The sequence below is a fragment of the Phalacrocorax carbo genome, chromosome 7, assembly GCF_963921805.1.
Source record: "Phalacrocorax carbo chromosome 7, bPhaCar2.1, whole genome shotgun sequence".
NCBI classification, from domain to species: Eukaryota; Metazoa; Chordata; class Aves; order Suliformes; family Phalacrocoracidae; genus Phalacrocorax; species Phalacrocorax carbo.
The window spans coordinates 2,947,799-2,968,961 of NC_087519.1; the positions used below are offsets into that span (position 1 = coordinate 2,947,799).

A 21,163-nucleotide genomic window follows, 5' to 3' on the forward strand; every position below is an offset into this window, starting at 1 on the left:
CCAAATACAGGCAGTTGAACTTGGAGGTCATGCCAGCTCTTCAGGCACTTCCTTAATGCAATTTAAACAGGGTAAACAGCAAGAAGCAACACAAAAGAGCTGACAAATTAATACCAATTCTTAGCCTATAACTGGATTTTGCCAGTCATCCATTTCTACGAATTGCTCTTTGGTTTGAGCTGTTCTAATGCCTGGATGTATTATATAGTAAAAAAAATAAAAGAGAAAACCCAAACCTGCCCATCATGGGTGTGAGCACCACCAATAACAGCAGCACCATAACTGATGGCCTGTTTTCTCTCACAGTTGCCTTTGGACCTTCTTTCAGGTCACATCCTATAGACAATATCTTCTTAAACTCCTCTCAAAGACCTATTTCTTTACAGCACATTAAAGGAAGACGCAAATTCCATGTTCTACTTTTCTGTTTACTTTTTTAGCTAATTAAATGCAAACCAGAAGAACACTCATACTGTCCTTAGCCTTCCTCACCAAGAATATAATCTTACCTTGCTCATTCTACTTCATATTACACCTTGCTGTGTACATCTGGGATTTATTTGGCCTTGTCTTCCCAAAGCAGAGATCACAGCTTTGGCTTGATTTGGGAGATACCAGTTGTTGCTAACACACTCACACAGTTTATACATTTTTTAATTCTTTAAACAGATAAAAAGAAATGTTTGAGTCCCAACCACCTTTTCAATGTGAATGCTTCTACAACACAAAGAGTCAGTGGCACTCAATTTAAAAAAACTGTTTTCATTTTTAAGTTTCATCAAAGTTCCGGGCACTTCTGGAAGGGTCGAGATATAACGCCAGAGACAGGGAAGTTGCCTATTTACTCAGTCAAGGTACAAAGTAAGGCTTTAGAGCAGTTAGTAGACATATCCAAATGTAACTGAGGTACAGGAAAAGCAATCGTAAAGTCTTCTGTAATTAGAAGTATTAAACAGTGACAAACATTGATACACAATCTTGACTGCAGTAGTAATCTCTTCCATGACAGACAAAGGAACCAATAAAATAATTATAATGCTCATTTGGTGGCTCATTGGATTGCTGTGCTCTATCACAAAATGTATTTACTACTTATTTTGTTTTTCTGAGCAAGCACTTTTAAAACAGGCTGTGAATATAGCCTACATCACATGCCAAGACATTCTATTTCATTAAACATCATCTAGGACCTCAAGGCACAGGTTTAATCTATTTTTTTTCCTATAGGTATACTTCTGGACATGGACATTTAAACTAATAAATTTTAATGCACTTTCCTGAGAAGTTGAACACTTCAGAGCTCATTATGCAGACTAGCTTACAGACAACAGGTTTTGATATATACAAAAAAAGTACTGATTTTTTTTTAAATTTATATTACAAGGCTGTAACTCGAACTCTTGCATTTTGCACCATCTCAGCCAAAATCATAGTTAGAAATTTGTTTTGAATTTAAAAAAAATGACCCAAGCATTTATTTGATCTCATTAAATACCAATTTTAAGAAGCCAAAGCAATTAAAAATCAGCAAGAATCTGACATGCCCGTAATGTATTAATAGCATCGGCTGTTCAGGTATTCAGTGATGAGCCATGATAAGACTTGTCAAAAACATTAGCAGAAACCAAAGTTAGGGAACAATAAGGTGCCCCTAGTCCATTCTGCCACCCGAGAGAACAGTTAGGTGGTGGTTCAATGTTATGTTTTCACCCAGGGAAAAAAAACCTCCCAAACAAAAAACCCCAAACGCTTAAGATATGTACCTCAACATGAAATGCTATTTCAGACAAGACAGCGGAACTTCTGTTTCAGCATGGTCTGTACATACCACCATACATGCCTTCTCCAGCATTTAGCTGACTACCTACAGCAAGCTAAAAACTAGTTGTACCTTGTCTCCACTGGCATTTTACATCAAATTAACTTTCTTGTTATAAATACGACCCTTCCCTCTGCTTACGTTTTTTGTAAAGATGCAATTAAAGAATGACATGAAGTAGCTTTCCTTCCATGCTGACAACTTGTTTGTGGAAAACTTACTGTAATACAGAAAGTGGCATTAGCTCAAGTCCTACGCTCCTGCTTCTGTGCAGAGCTTCTACTTCATGTTCTGGGTCTAGCTTGGGTTTAGAGAAACCTAGATAATTGAGTACCAACTGCCAGATATTCAAAGGGACAGGGAGTCAGAAGTTTGAAAGGAACAGAAAGAGGAGATTTTTTTTTTTCTTGTTTCTTCTGGCTATTGAGACTATAAACTATCCCAGCACGTTCAGTCTAAAGGGAAGTATTCCTTTTATTCACTTTCTTTCAAGTTTGTTTGTTTTTCTCCTGTGCAAAACCTCTGCACAGGTATAACTGCACAGCTCCAAAAGTACCAGAATTAAATTGAACCTGCAGCTGGACAACATCATCTTGATTTCATTCTAATGATCTGAAGCAACATGCAGCTCAATAGCAGCAGCACAGGTTCAACTCTCTCTGTGCAACTGCTTCTCAGCAGGAAGTGTCAAAAACAGAAGTGAAGCTCACAGCACAGGAAAATCTTCTATTAAGTTGTCTCTATTGTCTAGCAGGGCAGCTAGGGATTTGGAACACCCCTGAGAGAACCACAACATCCTGTGTAAATAATTGATCGCTACAAATAACAAAAACTGCTGTCAGGGAAAAACATTGCGACATTTTCATTAAAATATTCAATATACATATATTTAAATTGTCAGTACCCTAATTCTCCTTTACAGTATCTGGCAGGGTATGCAGGGGCAGGGGGGAAGTCATGCAAGTGAGAATCAGGCCTCACACACACACTCCTTAAAGCCCTATACCTCACACTGGAAGCTTTTTCTTACTCCAGTCAATGAGTTCCCATCACCAAATAAGGATGAAGACAGAGGACAAGACAGGAATGGAAAGCAGAACATCCTGAATCATCCAGTCCCTTCTCCTTCTTTCAGTTCCTCCCTTTCCGCTTCCTTTCTGCCAGGAAGTTTAAGTATCAGATGTACTCATTCCTAAAAATATTTTTCAATATTTTAAAACTAGCAAGAGATTCTGGGGGTCAAATACCTGTCAGAGTATGTTACAGAACCTTCCACCTCTGACAGTTAGAAAGTTTCCGAATTCCAACATACAACTACTGATATCCAATCTGTATCCGTTTGATTTTGTGCCAGCATTGCCTTTAGGCCTAAATAACTTCCTTTCTTCTGGATGTTTAGGTCCTTCATGAATTTACAGACAGCAACATACCACCTCGCTCTGAATCTTCATTTTGTTTAGCTAAATAATATGAGCTCTTTTCATTCTTTCTCTTGAGAGGTTCTCTTCTCTGAAAAAGAAGAGGGAAGCATCCAGGATAATTTGCAAAGTGACAGGTCTGTATGTGGTGGAAGCAAATGAGTAACTGGAGACTTCCACCGGAACAGAGCTTTAGAAAGTGTTAATATGGTAGTCCACAGATGCACAGCATACTCAAAACACTTGACAGTATATACCAGCTGACAAACACCTCTACTGTTGATTTCAAGCAGTAACCAAAGGCAGGGACAAAAGTCCAGAGCAGGAGAGGAAAAAAACAAACAAACCATCTTACAGACTAAGAAAAAAACCCCAAAACAGTCTTCAATTTAATTCCAAAAACATTTTCAAATTCTGATGCAACCATTCTTTGCTATTTGAAGTCTTTCACAATGAGGACTTAATATTAGCAGGATGAGGGGATATTTCCACAATTAATTAATTCTGTCTGTTTATTGTTTATAGGACAACAGGTTGCCGGATTTACTTTCACTAAGCTGCTTCTTTTAAAAAATACTTGACACATCTCTAAGCCTGGCAAAAACCAGGCGTAAGGTCTTGTCTACGACAGAGAGCAGAAGTCTAGGAGACTCATGTACCAAAAAAAACCACCATACAAAACAGAAAATGAAGCAACATAGTTCATCAGTATAAACAAGACTTAACACTCCCATGAGTCTCCAGAGGTTTACAACAAGTAACTATCAGACATGTAAATGTAATTTAAAATTAATGACACTTCTTGAGTGAAGAAATACAGTATTTAATATATTGCATGTTTGGTGATTAACTAACTTCAGGTACTAAAATCGGCAAGTGATAGGCATATCAGATTTATTCTACAGAACAAGACTAATACGCAACAGGGACTCCCTGAAGACTAAATCCACGTATCCCTGGCTACCTTGAAGAAAATCAGCTGGGAAGTGCTATACAGGCAAATCTAAAAATAATATTTTCTCCCATCAATCCAGAAAAAAAACTGCATCATATTCAGATCATAATGCTTAGATACAATCAGTAACTCCTGCCAAAGAATAGTTTTTAAACAGCTCATCTCTCAGCTAATCATCAAAAGAGTTTGCTAGAAATGTCACAGCTGGAGCTCCTACATGCTGAATTTCCCCCCCGCCCCCCCCACCCCAAGATATTTGGGTGGTTAAATGAGATCTGAGCCTGTCTGAAACATGTGGCAACAACAATACATGCAAACAGTTTAAAGCCTGAGACTTGTACGTCTCACTGCAGTTCTGTCAGGGTAGTACACTGGCACATCACAGTTCAGTTTACACATCCAAGGGAAGACTGAGCTGACCATACAGGGGCAGGAATCTGTTCTTCCCAGATGCATCTTTGCTTCAAGGCTCAGTTAAGAGCCAGTCCGTCATCTTATTCTAAAAAGTAAGTGGTGAACGCAGACTTGTTAACCTCAAAGAAACACCTTTTATAACACTTTGTTACTTTAAGGTGCTGGCACTGTACTTGCATACCTGAAGCCACCACGCTCACCCAGATCCATAAGCTCAAGGGAGGCTTCACAGGCAACATGTAACAATCTGATGTTTAGCCTTTTTTTGTTTTCTCTCCCAAGCGTACCCACAACTAGCTTAGACCTACCTTCCACACAATTATTCAGTGTAATGTTTGTATTACACACAGGAAAGCTCAGAAGCATTTTCTCTAAACACACTCACTGACAAGCCTAACATTACATACCGGTTACTAAAAAACAGATTTACTGAAACTAGCATTAGTTTAAAGCCGAGGAGGAAGAAGAAGAAAATGCCTTTTCTACAAAATTGTGGTTTTCAATATAATTTCTTCCACACACATTTATGAGGTGTGCTATTGGAAGTGTATGATTTGGCACATAATAGATAATTATATAATCTGAGAGTTCAGCAGGTACCATCACAGGCTACAGGAAGAGTTATACAAGTTTTCCTCTCTTCTTCCCCTGCTGATTCACCTTGCACATCCGACAGAAATTTGTTTATTGCCGAAGACACCACCCGCTTATTCCGCTGAGGAGCCTGTCGGCGGCTACCACGGCGGGGACACGCACCCCAGGAATCAATAATGTTGATTTTTCTGGAAAGCAGGCCGTGCCGGCTGGAAGGAAGAGGGCTGTCTCGGGAGAAGGCGAGCCCCGCAGCGCCGGTGCCGCCACACGGCCCCGCACCGCCGCCTTTGGCGGGGGCAGCCCCGCAGAAACCTCCCCCCAGCGCGGCGGAGGGCGGCCGCGCCCGCCACCTCAGGGAGGCGGGAGAGCGGACGCCGCGAGGCGCGGGCAGCCCTGCCGGAGCCCCGGCCACCCCGTACCGCCTTCACTCACTCTGCAGAGCTGGTCCCGTTGACGGCGGAGCCATCCGGAGCGGGGTTGAGCTGAATCGGCCCGGGCTTCTTCTTCGGCATTTTCGACCCGGGACGGCGCGGCGAGTGACGGACGGAGGAGCCCCGGCTCCGCTCCGGCCAGGTTCGAGGGACTTCCTGCGGCGGGGCAAAGTTGGGGGCTCCCCTCGCCGCCGGTGTCCCTCGCCGCCGGCAGCCTCCTCAGTAGGAGACAGGTGCCTGTGCGCTAGAGGCCGGCCGAGCCGCCCAGCGCCGGCCTCCCCCGGCGGAGTGGAGCGAAGAAGCGAAGACCGAAGCAGCAGAGCCCAACTCCCTCCCGTCACCTCCCGACGGGAGAAACTGCCCGGGCTCAAAATGTGCCCTTCTTCGGGACTGCGCCTGCGCGCACCGCCCCGGCCCGCCTCTGCGCAAGCGCGGTGGGAGGGCGCACGCGCAGTGCCCGGAGCGAAGCCCTCCCGCCGCCCTGCCCTCAGCGGGCTTTGCCCGCAGCTGCAGGCGTTGCGCTGCCCTCGGGGCCGGCGCCGCGGTTTATGGCTTTATCTTCAAGTTTTTCGGTGTTGTTTTTTTTTTTTTTCTTCAGAATTCTCTCAGAGATTAATAAAAACCGCTGCTTCCAGCAAGCGACACCGTTTTCCTGTCGCTACAGCGAAGTCTTATGGAGCCGTTGGTTTATCCCCGCCGCCGTCATGACCGTGCCCCGACGTGGGACCCGCGCTGTTGATAATTAAAACGCAAACCCTCGGCTGGGGTACTAACGGCTGCTAAATTTTTCCCAAAATAAATGCCTGAATTAAACATGGAAGCTGAGGATTACAGTTACCAAACTGCGAGTTATAAATAGTAAAATGAGTATGAAAATGAAACGCCCGAGCCGCTTTGGGCAAAGCGCTGCCGCAGCCGCCACGAATGGGAAGATGTGGTTTCATCATCACATCGCACGTGTCTCCATGTTAACGGGGTGATGGTTTTATGCGTGTACGTTTCTGTGATGTTCTGACATGCTTCTCACTGATTTTGGGGCTCTCTAGGTTTTTGTTAATTACGTTATTTTAGTGAACCTAAAAATATAACCAAGAAAACGTTGTTTTCCAGGAGCTCTCCGTTTTGGCGTACAAAAGCAAGAATGGATGGCTGAGGAAGTACGATTTATACAGTAAATTTTTAAAAAAATCGTTGTATATGGGGATTGTGCTTTATGAACCCACTGCTGCTTTAGCAGTTTTAAGGTTAGATGTGGAAGTCCGGAGCTGTCAGGCAGACGGGCTGCAACGCCGCTCCGTGGAAAGAACAGTGCCTCTTTTCGGTGGGTGATTCTGGGGAGAACAACATAAATACAAGGTTAAAGTCTCAGAGAAGAAAAGCAGCCTTACTGCTGAGAAAAGCCTCCCATGTTGGGATTTAAGATGAATGCTTGCTTCCACACGTCTGTAAAGAACTGATTTTTTTGAAAACAGGTCTGCCATGCAATACCGGAGGAGGTGTGAACCGCGGCGCTAAGGGCGGGGGGAGCGGAGGGACACCGCTGGGGGAGCGGCGGCAAACGGGCGGGATGATGATGTCTGGTGACAGCTCTGCTGGGCAAAGGAGTTATGTGTATTCGATTTTTCTGGGCGATACAATCCTGCCTCTACTGCTGAGACCTGTAAAGAAGCTTGGTAAAGTTTGTGCTTCTTTGGAAGATTCATTTCATGTGGTCTGAATCCAGCAGAAGTAAGATGAAATCTCTTTTAAGGCCTGTACCCTGAGAAGGTCTCCATTAGGAATCCATTGCGGATTTCTTCTGCTTTGTGAGTCAGCCGTTTCCATTGCTCCAGTAAGTTTTTGTACCACGCAGCGCTCTCTGTCTGTCAACAAATGCGACTCACCTAGAACAAAAGACTCCACAGTTACTCGTAAATTTGCTTAAGTGGTAAATGAAATCTCTCACAGGTGAGCCAAGAGCTTTAGCAGTGCCGAGTGGCTGGGTGCTGAGATGGTGGTTAATGGCTTGGTACTGGGTAGAAGAGTGAAAAAGTCAGGTGTTTTGGCAGTTCCAGATCTAACCACTGTAACTGGTATTATATTTCTGTGCTTTCTGTCTTTTGCCTGGGAGCAGAAGGTGATCAAAGCCTAGAAATGCCTTTCCTCCCTGCAAGGCAGCGGCTCCAGCAGCAGCATCAGGGCTGCATGCATGCCCCTCGGCGAGGAGGGGGAACTGTTCGCAAGCTCCTGCCGCATCAAACACTGCGCCGGGGCCCTCCGTGCCAGGGTAGTGACCTCCATCTTGCAAAGCGGTTCTCACTCACCTGCTCTTTATCACTCATTCCATAAAACACAGGTTTTGCTGAGATTCCCTAACTTTTGAAGCAATATGGTCTTTTTTACATACAGTGCAGATGTATGAATATATCACTTAAATTAATAACTTCTTCACAACTGTGGACAGGTTTTATACTCCAATGAGTTGATTCAGCCAAAAAGTAAAATATGAGACATAGGGATTTATAGAGTTATTTGAGAATTTTTAATTATATGTTATTTTCCTTTCCTTTTTTTGCCATGGGACTAAGGGGCTCTAGTAAAACCGAACGACTAGCATTTACAATAACTCATGAAGTATCAAGTCTTCCTATGGTGAAATCAGACTTCTTTTCTGAAGCAGACGTGGAGTTGCAGCTGAGGTTGGCTTTCTCCATACACATACACTGTGTGTGGGGAAACGCAAGGACTCCTTTGTCTGAAACACTGAACTCCTTTGCAGAGAACATGTGCGTTTTAGGCAAGTATCGAATGCACAGTTACTATACGTGCCCTGTATATTTGCAGTTGCACTATGCTGTGATTGCCCACGCGAGTTATGCAACTACAGTTCCTCTACTATGTTGCAAAGTACGGCCTCTTTTCCTCTGAAAAGATTATTGCAAGCAAGATTTTATTTTCTATTAAATATTTGGACTGAACAAAGAAGAATTTCAGTTGTAAACTGTGAATTTTCACATAGAGTTTGAACTATTTTTCTCCTTGTAACGTTGTCTGGTTTTCTCCATCAGAAAAAAAGCCTGCACAGATGAATGACTGGGCATATCTACTGAAAGAGGGGGTTTGGTATGCAGAATTTTTGAAACACGGCAATAAAGGAGTGTGGAACACATTGATTGACTCAGCTGACAGTAATGGTGCAGAGTATTGCCATAACAAAACTTATATTGTAAATACTTTGTATAAAGAACCACTCTGAATTCCGTATGTTGTAATCTTCTGTGGTTTGCAAAAGTAAAATGATATTTTTAATCAAAGTAGTCATTAATGCTTTTATAGCAACTGGAATTATGAACAAACTTCCCTATGTATTATGCGGAAATACTATATCGTTCCTCATACCTTACCCATTTCTAAAGTAGAAAAGATTAAATCACTATTCTTACAGCTTTCCCGTTGGAAGGCACGCTCCCTCCATCCAGCTCCAGCTATTAAGGGAGAGCTCCCTCCTCTGGAGCACTTTATACTTGCACCGCAAACGTGGAACCCTTGAAAAATTACTGAACTGACTCCTCTGTTGTAAAGTCTCTTTGACCTATAGCACAAAAACAAAGGCATTTTGAATCCGCTGAATGTAGAAATAAAGTCAGGGGCGTATGGATTGATGCCACCGCAGGAGTCATTTCTGTGTCACCGCTGCTGCCACCGCCAAGTTCCGTTGGCACTATCATACCCCTGAAACCTTAGCGAGACCCCAGAGCTGGGCAGCCTCTGGCCCTTACTCAGAGCATCATAAGACACCTCATTTGGGGTTTTTTGTTGCTGTTTTTTTATAATGGTTGTCACACCAATCCATATAGGCATACTGAATGACAAGTTTTCTTTTATATGATTATATAGCACATTCAAAATGTTTCAAGATCGTCATAGGTTGGTTTGAACTTCTTTGAAACAAATAGATTTCACTTCAGTGTATTGGCAACTGAAAATTAAGCATATTTCCCCAGCCAAAACAAAACACATGTTTTGGGAATTTGAACATCTTGGTGGAAGGAATTGCGTTTTGCTTTACAAACAGGTGTTTCTGAGGGTGAATCATGGAAGAAAAGATAGAAAATATAAGGTAGTGTAATCTCTGAAAGACTTCTCAGCAGGGTGACGTTCTGATTTCCTGATTCCACCACTGCTTGCTAAAACAGAGCTGAAATATGTCCCTGTAAATAGAAATGGATCAGAGACTCGTCTTCATTACCAAATTTTTCCTTCATGTAAACCAGAGTTTTATCTAGTTTCTTGCATGAAAACGAAAACATGATTAGTAGATACATTAATTGCATCACTAAATTAGCTCAACTTTTAAAACTTGATTGCAACATAAAGCCGCATATTTTCCTGCCAAAACATGTACACACAAAATTTTATTTGTAACATTTAATACTACTACATTTATTTAGTGTCTAACAGAGCAATTTAAGGAAATAATAGGTACCATAAGCCATGGAGTTTAAAAAGCTTGACTCAAATTTGATTGAAATTGGCCAACAGGATCAGAAATTATTAGAAGGGGGCTGACAGACAAACTGACTTTCAAACAGCCAGAGATGATGAGCTTTCTTGCATATCTTGTTTTCTGCAAGAAGCAGGGATGGAAAACACTGTGGATCAGATCACAATCTTAATTGTTTAGTTTAGTAATATACTAAAAGCTTAGAAATTAATGTTTAAGGTGACTGTTTAATATAAAATTTAGATTAGTTTAGCAAGGTTTAAATCACAAACAGCTGAAGTTCACTAAATCCCTAAGATGTGATCTCTCCTAAGCCACAATGGTACCGGTTTTGCCTAGTGTTTATTGCACAAACAGCTTTGCCAACATAATACTTAGAGGGTTTCTGCAGAACAAGTATTACTCCCATAGGAGTAAAACCCTTCAGATGTAGAAGTAGCCAATTATCCATTTTACAGATTTTCTTTGCCATGTATTATGTGTAATATAAAACAGGAAAGGAGGCTGAAATATAAAATAAGGTGCTAATTTTCTGCAGTTTTTCTAATGAAATGACACTATTCAATACAGAAACAAAGAAGCAATATCTCCATTTCACCTAAACTAGAAACCAGAAGTGTTTTCTAGAACATAGGCAAGCTATGGTAGTTTTTTTCCCTGACTTATTATTTTATCAGCATGTGGCTGGTAATTCATTTCCTGAGGAAAAAACAATAATCAATGCTTGCCAGCATATGCTTTTCATTTAATTAGGAACATAGGACTGGAAAGAACCACCTACGTCATCAAGTCCAGACTCTAATTAAACACTCTTCAAAAATATTGATTAATCAAAGTTGCATAAATACGGTAGGTTTTATAACAGTGTACTCCTCTGCAGAGATTGTAAGTGATCTTCTGCTTTAATCTTTGTATAGTGTTTTTTATACCTTTCCAGCACTTTTCATATCTGTGATCTACCTGTTCTGGCAAAGACAAAACACTTGCCCAGGACAGAGCTCTGTTCATGCCAACAAGTTGACCTGGGGAGACGGGCCAGCCATGTAAAGTAATACTACCTTCTCCCTGCCTTTGCTCTCAGAGAACCCCACTATATTATTTCTTTTCTAGTTACTGGTTGATTTTGTGGAAAATGTACACGGACTTAAGGGAAATTTGAAAGCTTGCGCTCTCTAGTAAATTTGGTTGACATTAGCTAAGTATTTAAAATGCAGTTACTTCACAGACAAAAATAAATAAATGTTAAGGGAAACATTTAAGTAAAAAGACACATTACATCAATAGTTACATATAAGATATTCAGGCTACACCCAAAACCTGATTCATATGTTGTAAAGATTTTTTAAGATAAAGAGTGACTATTATTTTCAATACAAAGAGTTCATCATATAGACATTTGATTTTCAGTAATTTTATATCACACAAATCTTTACAGTGTTTTGAGCTGGAAATTAGCAGCACTTGATCTATAATTATTAGTATCTCTCTGTGTTTATTTTCATACTTCATGTGCCTCAGTCAGTTGAGGAAATTGGCCATATCTAAAAAATTAAGATAAATGGATTAGTGCTAAGAAATCCATTAATGCGTTCTCCCTATATTTAATGTATTCTTGACTATAAAAGATGCTGCTGCATTTGGGAACACACACTTTAAACATTAACCGTTAAAATAATTTTGACTAAAGGATAATATATTTTTTTTATACTGGAAAGTTACTGCAATTGATTTTGTCATATTAGAAGGAATACATTAAATTCCCAGAAACATTGTATGTCAAATTCAAATTTATAGAGAAATAAGGGAAAACCAAGTAATTTCATGTATTAAGACTTGACATTAATTTCTCTCATTTTGCTTAAGTGAAGAGCCTATAAGTCAGATACACGTCTATGGACTGACCTGTAAAAATACAAACCCAGACTTTTTCAGAAGCAACAGCACTGGAGACCGTAGCACGGAGCTTCTCTCCTATTGTCTCTGCAGCCTGCAGTCCAAGTCCTTAAATGGTGTTCTATGCACACAGCTGCAAAATCTCAGAGGGCTTAGCGTATTTATTGCAGCCTGGACAACTGCAAATATTTAGTTTTAAACTACCAGAAGGCTGTAGCAGGCATCTGTATGGGGAGAAGCTTGGGATGGCTACCTGGCCTGAAGTGCTTTCCTCAGAGGTAGGAAGGTGAGGAAGGGCTCAACATACACCGTTTTAGATCCCGGTTTGTGGGCTGACTGAAGGTGGGGCCTAGCAACCTTAGATGCTTCGAATAAAACTCCCGTCCCCAGCAACTTTCGCCTGAGGCGATGACACTGGTTAAAGCTGTGAGGAGACCAACAGCCCCCTCTCCGCGCACGCCTCAGCAGCCCCACCCCGCCCACCGGGCTTTTGGCGCCAAAAGCGCCGCCGTCCTGCTGCGCATGCGCGCCGCCGCAGCCGACGGGCCGCTCTCAGCCGACTCGCGCGGGCCTCGCGAGATGCGGAGCTCCCGCGGCGCTTCGCCTTCCTCCGCCACGCCGCCCTGCCCGCCCGGTGCTGTGCCCGCCCGCCGCCCTCCCTCGCCGGGGCAGGAAGCGGAGGCGGCCCGGTGGGAGGCCGGAGCGCCCCTGGCTCGGGTGTGCGCGGCAGGACTCTGCCCTCGGAAGGCGGGCGAGAAGCCCCTTTCGCCCCGCTGCCCGCCGGTGGGAGGGGGAGAGCCGCTCACCGCGCCGCGGGGCTGCTGCGGCGGTGTGAGGGGAGCGGGGCCTCAGGGGCGCCCGGCGGGTTGTAGCTCTGGAGGTCTGGCTCTGGAGACCCCAGCGAGCTCCTTGGCTGTCCTTCCTCGCCTCCCTCAGTCTCCGGCTCCCGGGGGTTTCTCAGCCCTCAGGTGGGGAGCTCACCTCCGAAGGTCAGTGTAGACGGAGCTGCCTGGGTGTCCTCTCGTGGCTAAAACCGTCCGAGGGACAAGTTTGCCTTAAAAAAGCTGTTCCTGAAGACTTGAGAACGCAGCCGTGGTGAGACCGGGTCATCCTGAACCCGGTTGTGCTAAAGTCTCTGGAATAGCTTTGCTTAAGGAGCCGGAAAGGGGGAATCCTCGTCCAGACTTCGTTTCTAAGTGGGTAAGCTGTAAATCAGAGGCATTATCACCCCCACCCCCACCCCCCCGTAGTTTTTGATAGTCGAGGATGTGAGTGGCAAACAGCTGTCTCGATCAGCGCCTCGGTTAGAAATCCATGTCTCTTGTTTGATTCCTGTGACCCGTACCTGCCGCTCCCAGGTAACTTTGCTGAGTTGAAACAGGACAAACCCTTACCTTATCCGGCCTGGCGAGGCTGGATTGTGTCACCCGTCTGCGTGGTTATCTGCTACTTCATTTGTACAATGCTGGTTTTTCTTGTTGGCAAATGTCTTTCTGGAAAAGCTGTAGACATGTTGTGTATAACTGATGTTTAGCTGCTGCCATGGCAGTCAGCCTTTTCTTCCCACTGCTTCTCTTTAAATGCATTTGGTGTTTCCTGCAGGAGGGGAAAAAAAGTTTATCTGTGGCAATGATAGATCCTCTAGAGAACAACTTGTTTGATCTTCCTGATTATGAGAATACAGAAGATGAAACGTTCCCACCTCTTCCACCTCCTGCCTCTCCAGGAAGAGATGATGCTGAATGGGCTCAAGCTAATGGAGGTGAACCCCTGTGACCCCTAAAGATCCCATTTTGCAGACAATGAAATGCTGTGAAATCAGCATTGTTGGTGTTGTACCTCACTACTTTGAGCTTACTGCATAAAAATAGCCTTGTGTAGTTAAGAAAGCAATTCGTAAATTTATTATTGATTCGATGCTTCCGAGCTTGTGGGAGAAGGTTATTTTTGTAGATTCCGTGAAAATATATACACACGTGAATGAATCTTTGTAAAATTCAAGCTCTTCTGACAAAATGTTGGTAAAGGTAACTATAAAGTGGTGATCTATTGTTACCCTTTATGATTTGAATTTCAGAAGAGGTAAGAGTGAATGTAGTATTCCAGGGAGATGGCGGTAGATTTTGTAAAGCATATGACCTAGGACAAATCCAAGACGCTTCAGGACAGTTAAACTTAATTATTTATTTTTGAAAAGATCATACTGTGTACTGAACAAGCTAACAGAAATTATAAAGATTGTAACTATTATTTAATTCTACTCATACTTGCCTGTAGTGTTAAACATATGTTTTCCTTGATCCCTGCTCTGTCTGTTGACTAGAAAATCAGATTTTGGATAGATTTAATTCCTTGATATGTGAAAAGAAAAACTTCTGAATTCCTGATGTCCAAAGTAACAAAAAGTAAACCAAGAAATCGGTATGATAACTAATTACTAGCTCTGAGATGAGCTGGGCAGTGGGGCCTTGTCTCTTGCAGCCAAATAATATATACTGGCCCTAATCAAAAAGTATATGGACTTTGGTTCCTCAAAGACGCATTGATTGTGGTCACATGTTGCCTCTTTATGTATTGAAGGCAATGCTGGTGGTGTAGGTCTGTCTTTCAGATCTATCAGTGGAAATTTTGGGACAAGCCTATCAATGTTATTGATAATTTGAGTTTCTTAACTTTTAGAAGCGACATCTACTCTTAATACATTTCTGATCAGAAATACAGTATAAAAGTTCTAAAATGAAGAAATTTTCCTCTCAAGGAGCATACTTTGCTAGAAAAGTTGATTCCTTGGTATATTTTGAAGAGACAGATTTATATTTAACCTGTTTCGTGGGACAAGAGAGGTGAAATATGCAGATGTTTGTTTGGAGCAGTGTACCTGCTTGTTGTGCTGCCTTTTTGATGGGGTAGAAACTTAAAATTTACATGATGCAACTCTAGTCGATGTCAACTGCATTATATCCTTAAAGTATGTTACTTGCTTTATTGGAACCAGATGGAAACCAGCAGTCGCAAACAAAGGACTCTGCTGTAGCTACACGGAAAGCAGTTAAAAGACCAATTCCTAAACTAGATGCCCAGAGGTAATTTTTTACAGAGTGTTTCTTTGTGGTGATGAATTTAGTGTATGGCTTTGGGGGAATGATTTAAGGTTACTGTGATCCCTGCTTGGTCACGGCCAAGCCAAAGATCAAGAGTTTTGGAGATGGAAGTGCCTCTTGTGTGCTGTGGCATAACTTTTTCTAATTTGTGTAATAAATTTGCTTGTGTAATGCTGTTACACAAAGTTACAATCTAACTTTCTTGAAGTCTCTTTGCAACTTAATACATGACTAATAATTTAAGATACATTTATTATCCATGCATAGGATTCTTCTAGCTGAGTCTTTTTATTTTGCTTCAGACATAGTACTGTAGATTTCTTTAATACAAGTGTGCTTCAGAACAAAACCTCAGTGTAATGGTGACTGTAAGCTACTAGTTACACCTGACGTACATACAAGCTGGATAAACTCCGTATAGTGATAAAGGGTTTTAATATTGTCCTTACTGTTACCACTATAACTGGTGTAAGTTCTTTATAAGCAATGGAAAGAATCTGAGCTTTCAGTTTTTTCTATTTTAAATATACTGATGAAGTAGTGATAGCACAGGATGATGCTCTGGTCACACACCTAACTAATTTTACTTGGCCAATATGGGTACAAGAACTGACTTTCCATGTAATCAAAATAACAAAGCTCCTTGGACTAGGAACATAAGTATGGTGAATTTTCCAAATATGTCTTCGGTCTTAACAGAGTCTTCATCCTATTTTGTGCAGTTTCTTAACGACTTCTAATTCTGTACACATTTCAGGTAAAGCTCTGTAGCTTTAGGCTATTGAAAGGAATGTGAGGTTGTGGGGTTTTTTTTTGTTGTTTGCATGTTTTTAACTGGAAAAAGATAGTACGAGTTTCAAATAACTTTACTCATTTCCTATTAATAGGCTAATTTCAGAAAGAGGACTTCCAGCCCTGAGACATGTGTTTGACAATGTAAAGTTCAAGGGTAAGGGGCACGAGGTAAGACAGGCTTTTGTTTTGTTTCCTGGGAGGCTAATCTAGGCTTGATAGATGGCTGCTCGTCTGATAGGGGGAGAGCGATATTACACTCTGGTTAGCCAGCTTTCTCAGTGTTTGAATGTAGCCTGGGGTTTGTAGTTGCAAATTTAATTTAAAAAATCCCAGAAACAAACATACATGAATGTTTTAACAAAATCCATGTTTTGATCTAAAGTTTTGATCTTAAAACTTTCCCTCTACTTCAAAACTAGAATATCATGTCTCTGACTCTTTGTATTGTCCAAAAGAAATAATTTTTTTTTAAACTGAAACAGACTTATAAGACTGCCATTACATCTGGAACGCCTTTACCATCTCATTTAATGATCAGCTTCCTCTGTTAGTGAAAAGCATCTGGCTTTTGTGCCGCCCCTATCCCAAAGTTTTTAATATTGAAGAAAAGCATGACGTACCACTTAAGCAAAGAGAAAGCAGTATTTTCTCTACCAACTGTCTCAATTGTCTTGGATACACTTAAACAGACAAAGCTCATTTTTTTTCTTTAAATATCATTAGGCTGTCGGCATGCTTGCAAGGATGCCTGTGCACCTCTGTGTTACAGAGAACGCTCATGGTATAAATTTTCTCTTTACAACTGGAGACATGTACAGCTGAAGAACTAGGCAATGCTGCTGACCTGAGCAAAAGTCTTTACTGGATAAGGTTTAGATGTACATTTTTCTGTGTTCCAAATGTCAAAATAAATGCCAGCTGTGCCCCAAGGATTTCTTCAGCCTGGGTTCAGACCTAGGTTGCTTAAGGGCTGCTTCTCAGAAGCCTGTCAGATGTTTTATGGTGTATGCAAATGCTTCTCCTGGACTCAGATCACCGTTCCTCTGATAGCTTGAAATTGCACTTACAGACTTGATTGTGGGAGGAAAGGCTACCCACGCACTCTATTACTTAAATTGTCAAGAGGCTTTCAAGCTGCAGAGACTTAATATATTCAGAATGTTACTGGGATGTTTCCCTCTGCAGTCTGGTGAGTCAACTTTTACTAGCTGGATATCTTGTTTTGTGCTCTAGGCAGAAGACCTGAAGACACTCATACGACACATGGAACACTGGGCTCATAGATTATTTCCAAAATTGCAATTTGAGGATTTTATTGACAAAGTAGAGTCTTTGGGAAACAAAAAGGAAGTTCAGGTATGCATTGTTTCTGTCAGTCTCTCTTCACGCAGTACTGAATGGTGTGAGAGGCAGGTTTAGGAGAGTGATTATGCAACAAAAGAAGGATTAAGTTGTGCACACTGCTAAGGAGTAAATGTTGTTTAAATTAATTTCTCTCTCTTTTAAAAAAGCCTCTTTCCAGTATTTGAAGTATTTAAGTTCACATTTAGATAGAACCTTTCTTTTTTTGAATTAATACTTCACAGAATTGGCTTCAATTTTTCAGGACATCTTTAACCAAAGTAATTAGCTTAAGAGTGCTGGAACTGGCTGGTTTTGGCAGTTTTGTTCAGTTGGTTTTTAATGCTTGAACCTGCAAAGGAAGGCTCATGAAGAATGTCGCTTCGTCTGGAGAGGTGATAGATGAAGGACTAGGAAAATGATCCACAGTGTTGGAAGTTGTGGGTCAAACACACGTGTAGTGAAAGGAGTAGTTTTTTTCAGAGTAATAGAGTGTAAAGAGGAATTGGGCATAGTATTAAAAACATAGCAACATTGCACAAAAGATTTCGTTACAGATGAAATATCAGTATTTTAATCTCTAATTTGCAGACCTGCCTAAAGCGGATTAGACTTGATCTTCCTATTTTACATGAAGATTTCACAAGTAATGAAGGTATGCTTGTTATGCTGCTTCTTCAGTAGTTCAGTGCTTAAAATTACTTCCCCTCTACTGACCAGAAATCAATGATCATGGTACGTTTTCTAATGTAGAAGTAGTAGTTGAGTGGTCCTCTGTTGTAACACCAAGTTTCTGTGGTACTTATGATTACAAAACTGAACTGGTACTTGGACTTAAAATGCTACGTATGTATGTAAAAATAAATAGAAGTGTATGATATACTGAAAGGAAGTGGAAAATGGGGGGTGTTATCAGCATTGTTAGAAATGTTGTTCCAAAAAAATCCCCAAACCTGCAATTACTAAGTGAACATACCGGTTTGTAATGTAATCCCATGAGCGTGCGGACTGAAGAGCTCTGGGATCTTACTGATGCAGGAGTCCAAGATTCATTTTACTGTTTATACTGCAGGCTGTCACCGGGCAGTCAGGCTGTTGTGGCCTTTACAGGGGCTTGTTAACGCTTGCAGGCACTGCTATGGCTGTCAGTCTTGGCCTGTAGCTGCTATCGAGTATTTCTCCTTCCAGTATCAAAATCCAGCCACTTAACTAGTAAATCATTCAAGAATCTCTTCCAGTCAATGATATTTTTAGATAGACTAGAAATAAACAATTTCTTTTTTGTAGTAAGAGGGAGTAGAGTTCACCTAGTATGTTGAAAGAAACTTCATTAGCAGAAATGAGGGCATTTCATAGTCGGTCCTAAGGCCCTTTGCAGGTGTTCATGCTTTCACTGTGAGTCTCTTGAAGCAACTGCCTCTCACTGTCCAGTTTGTCTCCATGTGAAGCTCAGCCTCCAGACAAGCCAGTGCCTGGGAAGGGTGTTCTGGTGGATGAGTTCACCAGCGGTATAACCTTGCCTCACCTGCGGGGATTCCCTTTGGGCAGTTAGCGATGTGTGGCTCTCTTCGCTGTTGGCTGCATTTGTGAGAAATGGAATGCAGTCGTAAGCAGCCACAAACAGTAAAGCAAAATGGTTCCTGCCGACAGTGTCTGTAGAGTTATCAGATTTTTCTGTGCGATGGTTCCATACATTTGTATTTAAACATGGTGCTGATCTGGTTTTGAGCCATGTTAGCGAGTGTACTGCTACAACTGCCCAGTCTTCAGCTGAAAAACTTGAGCAGGTATCTTACAGTTTTGAAACAAAAACTTCAACTACAGTGTTGTATTGAAAACCAAAACCTTGCTGTCGGCTAACTTTGCTGTTCACAGGCTTAAAGTGGTGCGGAGGCACAAGGATACTTGGCCTTAGGTAGTCGTGAAGGAGTGCTCTGCTTCTCTGCTGGTGGGTAAAGTCTAACGGAGTTAGAGTGTCTCCATTGTGCCTGTGCTTATGTTGGCAAGGGAGTAAATATTCCATAACAGCAGCACACTCAAGTCAGAACTGACTGTTCAGCATCTACATTAGAACCTCTGTCTGATTCCCGTAACTAGTCCTGCCCCTTCCCAAAGGACAGGGTTGTATTGGTAGGGGTGGGAAGACAATTATCCAGAATCCTTTCAGAAAGGATTGCCTGAATTTACTGTCCCTTTTTAACCTTTAAGCACAGCGCGTGATTGTGACTTAGTACGCAGAGCTATGCCTCAGTTCAGGTGTTTGTTACTGTTGTGTGTTTGGGATCTCTGAGAAGCATTTGTTGTACACCTCAAATGTCAGGTGCGCGGACCTAGGTGGAAAATTGCCCATTAAAACTAAGTTAAAGACTGATCTTCAGTTGTTAAAACAACTGTAAAATGTAGAACATGGAAATGCTTTTAAAATGTTCTCTTGACAGATACTTAGCAGTAGATATATCTGCGTTCAAAGTGTTGATTTCTGCCCCCTCATTTTTAACCAGATGGTGGAGGGGAAAGCAACGGCCTGGATACAGCCACTGAAGATGTGCCTTCCCACCCTGAAAATATAGAAGGACTCAATTCTCTGCCTGGCACAACTCTCACGGAAGAGCAGCAAGAGCGAATCAAGAAGAACAGGCAGCTGGCCTTGGAGCGCAGGCAGGCAAAGATGCAGTGTAACAGCCAGTCGCATCATGACGGTAATCAACTCCGTAGCTTCAGTGTTAATGTTAAGTTTGGTAGCCTGAGAAGCTCGGACAGCTGAGCTGCTGAGGCAGGTAAAGGGAATGGTAGCGATACATTTTCTAGTAAGTAGGAAAATGTGTAACTCTCAAATTTAAACTGGGTTCCTGCAGTTAGACTCCTCCAAAGCTAAGTCAGAACGACTCTCCCTAGTCATCATGGCAAGCTGTGATAGCTTTGTCTTTGAAATGAAACTCAACTTGTTGGTCATCTCTGGAGTTGGCTTTCCTGCAGACCGATTCTGGTGATAGAAACTGCAGTTAAACACCCAGCAAGAGTGTTTTCTTATGGTAGAAAATTGTTTTTTGTTTTGGCTTTTCCTTCAACAGAGCTCTCCACTAGTTACTCAGAAGAGGAGTTTACCACCCCAGTCACTCAGGATCCCGCTGACCTTACTCAAGACATGCGTGCTGCTGCAGCTGAGGGTGCTGTTACAGAAGCTGAAGCTGGAGATACAGAACTGGAATGTGCTGGGGAAAAGCAGTAACTGGACCTTTTACTTCAAATGACTTCCCTGACAGAAAGACCCCAGTGTTTTAAGTACTGTTGTTACACTGAAATGTTGCTGGTGCTCTGCACTGACTGCAGAAGCTTCATGACACCTGTAGAGCTGGGACAGAGTTCTTCACCTGTGTTCGAGGCATCTCCCCCGTTTCCCCCCCCCAACACTCTTTAGGAAATGTTAATGACTTTTTCACCCTACTTTGGATTTTGTTTACAACTGATGTCAAACTGAATTAACTGGGCTATTGACAGGTGAAGTTTCTATTAAAGTTGGGTTTGTTTTTCCCTTTGAGAGGGCCTATATAATAGCAGATAGTGCTATGGCTGAATGGTTTTTTTTACCTTGCTTATTAAGTACCTGTATCTTTTTCTTATGAAATGGAAGCAATTAAATTTTGGAAGTTGAACCTGAAATTGTTGTGTGAGGCTGTTAACCTACAGGCCCTCCAACCTTCACCTCCCTGGTGCTAGCCAGACATCGCTTCACGGACCAGGACCGCCCCTCGGCAAAACGTGCTTTGGCTTTTATCACATTACTTCCCTTCCTTTGGCCGATTCTGTTTTATCCTCTTCTCCCAGTTGTGTTTTTCCTCCTTGCACAATAACTGTTCCCTTCTGTGGAATGAGCATTAACACCCATCCTGGTACAGCTCTCCCAGAGCACAGGGGTGGC

General features: G+C 42.1%; 2 protein-coding genes and 1 non-coding gene across 3 annotated transcripts in view; 2 read left to right on the plus strand and 1 right to left on the minus strand.

The window, feature by feature from the left end:
- The window catches only part of MAP2K1 (mitogen-activated protein kinase kinase 1), a 39,791-nt gene extending 33,771 nt beyond the window's left edge, over positions 1-6,020 (minus strand). Inside the window, exon 1 of the mRNA XM_064456053.1 lies at positions 5,633-6,020. Within this exon, the coding sequence (XP_064312123.1) occupies positions 5,633-5,712 (80 nt within the window). The 5' untranslated portion in view covers positions 5,713-6,020. The remainder of the gene's footprint in view (positions 1-5,632) is intronic.
- A 6,549-nt stretch (positions 6,021-12,569) lies between these two features.
- Positions 12,570-20,904, plus strand: TIPIN (TIMELESS interacting protein). The gene is made up of 8 exons (XM_064456056.1): positions 12,570-13,207; positions 13,610-13,769; positions 15,003-15,090; positions 15,996-16,071; positions 17,137-17,259; positions 17,836-17,899; positions 19,746-19,943; positions 20,316-20,904. The coding sequence occupies exons 2-8, from the start codon at positions 13,637-13,639 to the stop codon at positions 20,471-20,473; spliced, it is 840 nt and encodes a 279-aa protein (XP_064312126.1). The 5' UTR covers positions 12,570-13,207; positions 13,610-13,636; the 3' UTR covers positions 20,474-20,904.
- LOC135314493 (small Cajal body-specific RNA 14) lies at positions 18,803-18,940 on the plus strand. The gene has a single exon (XR_010374024.1). It is a non-coding gene; the product is annotated as a small Cajal body-specific RNA 14 (non-coding RNA).
- Positions 20,905-21,163: the final 259 nt, after the last annotated feature.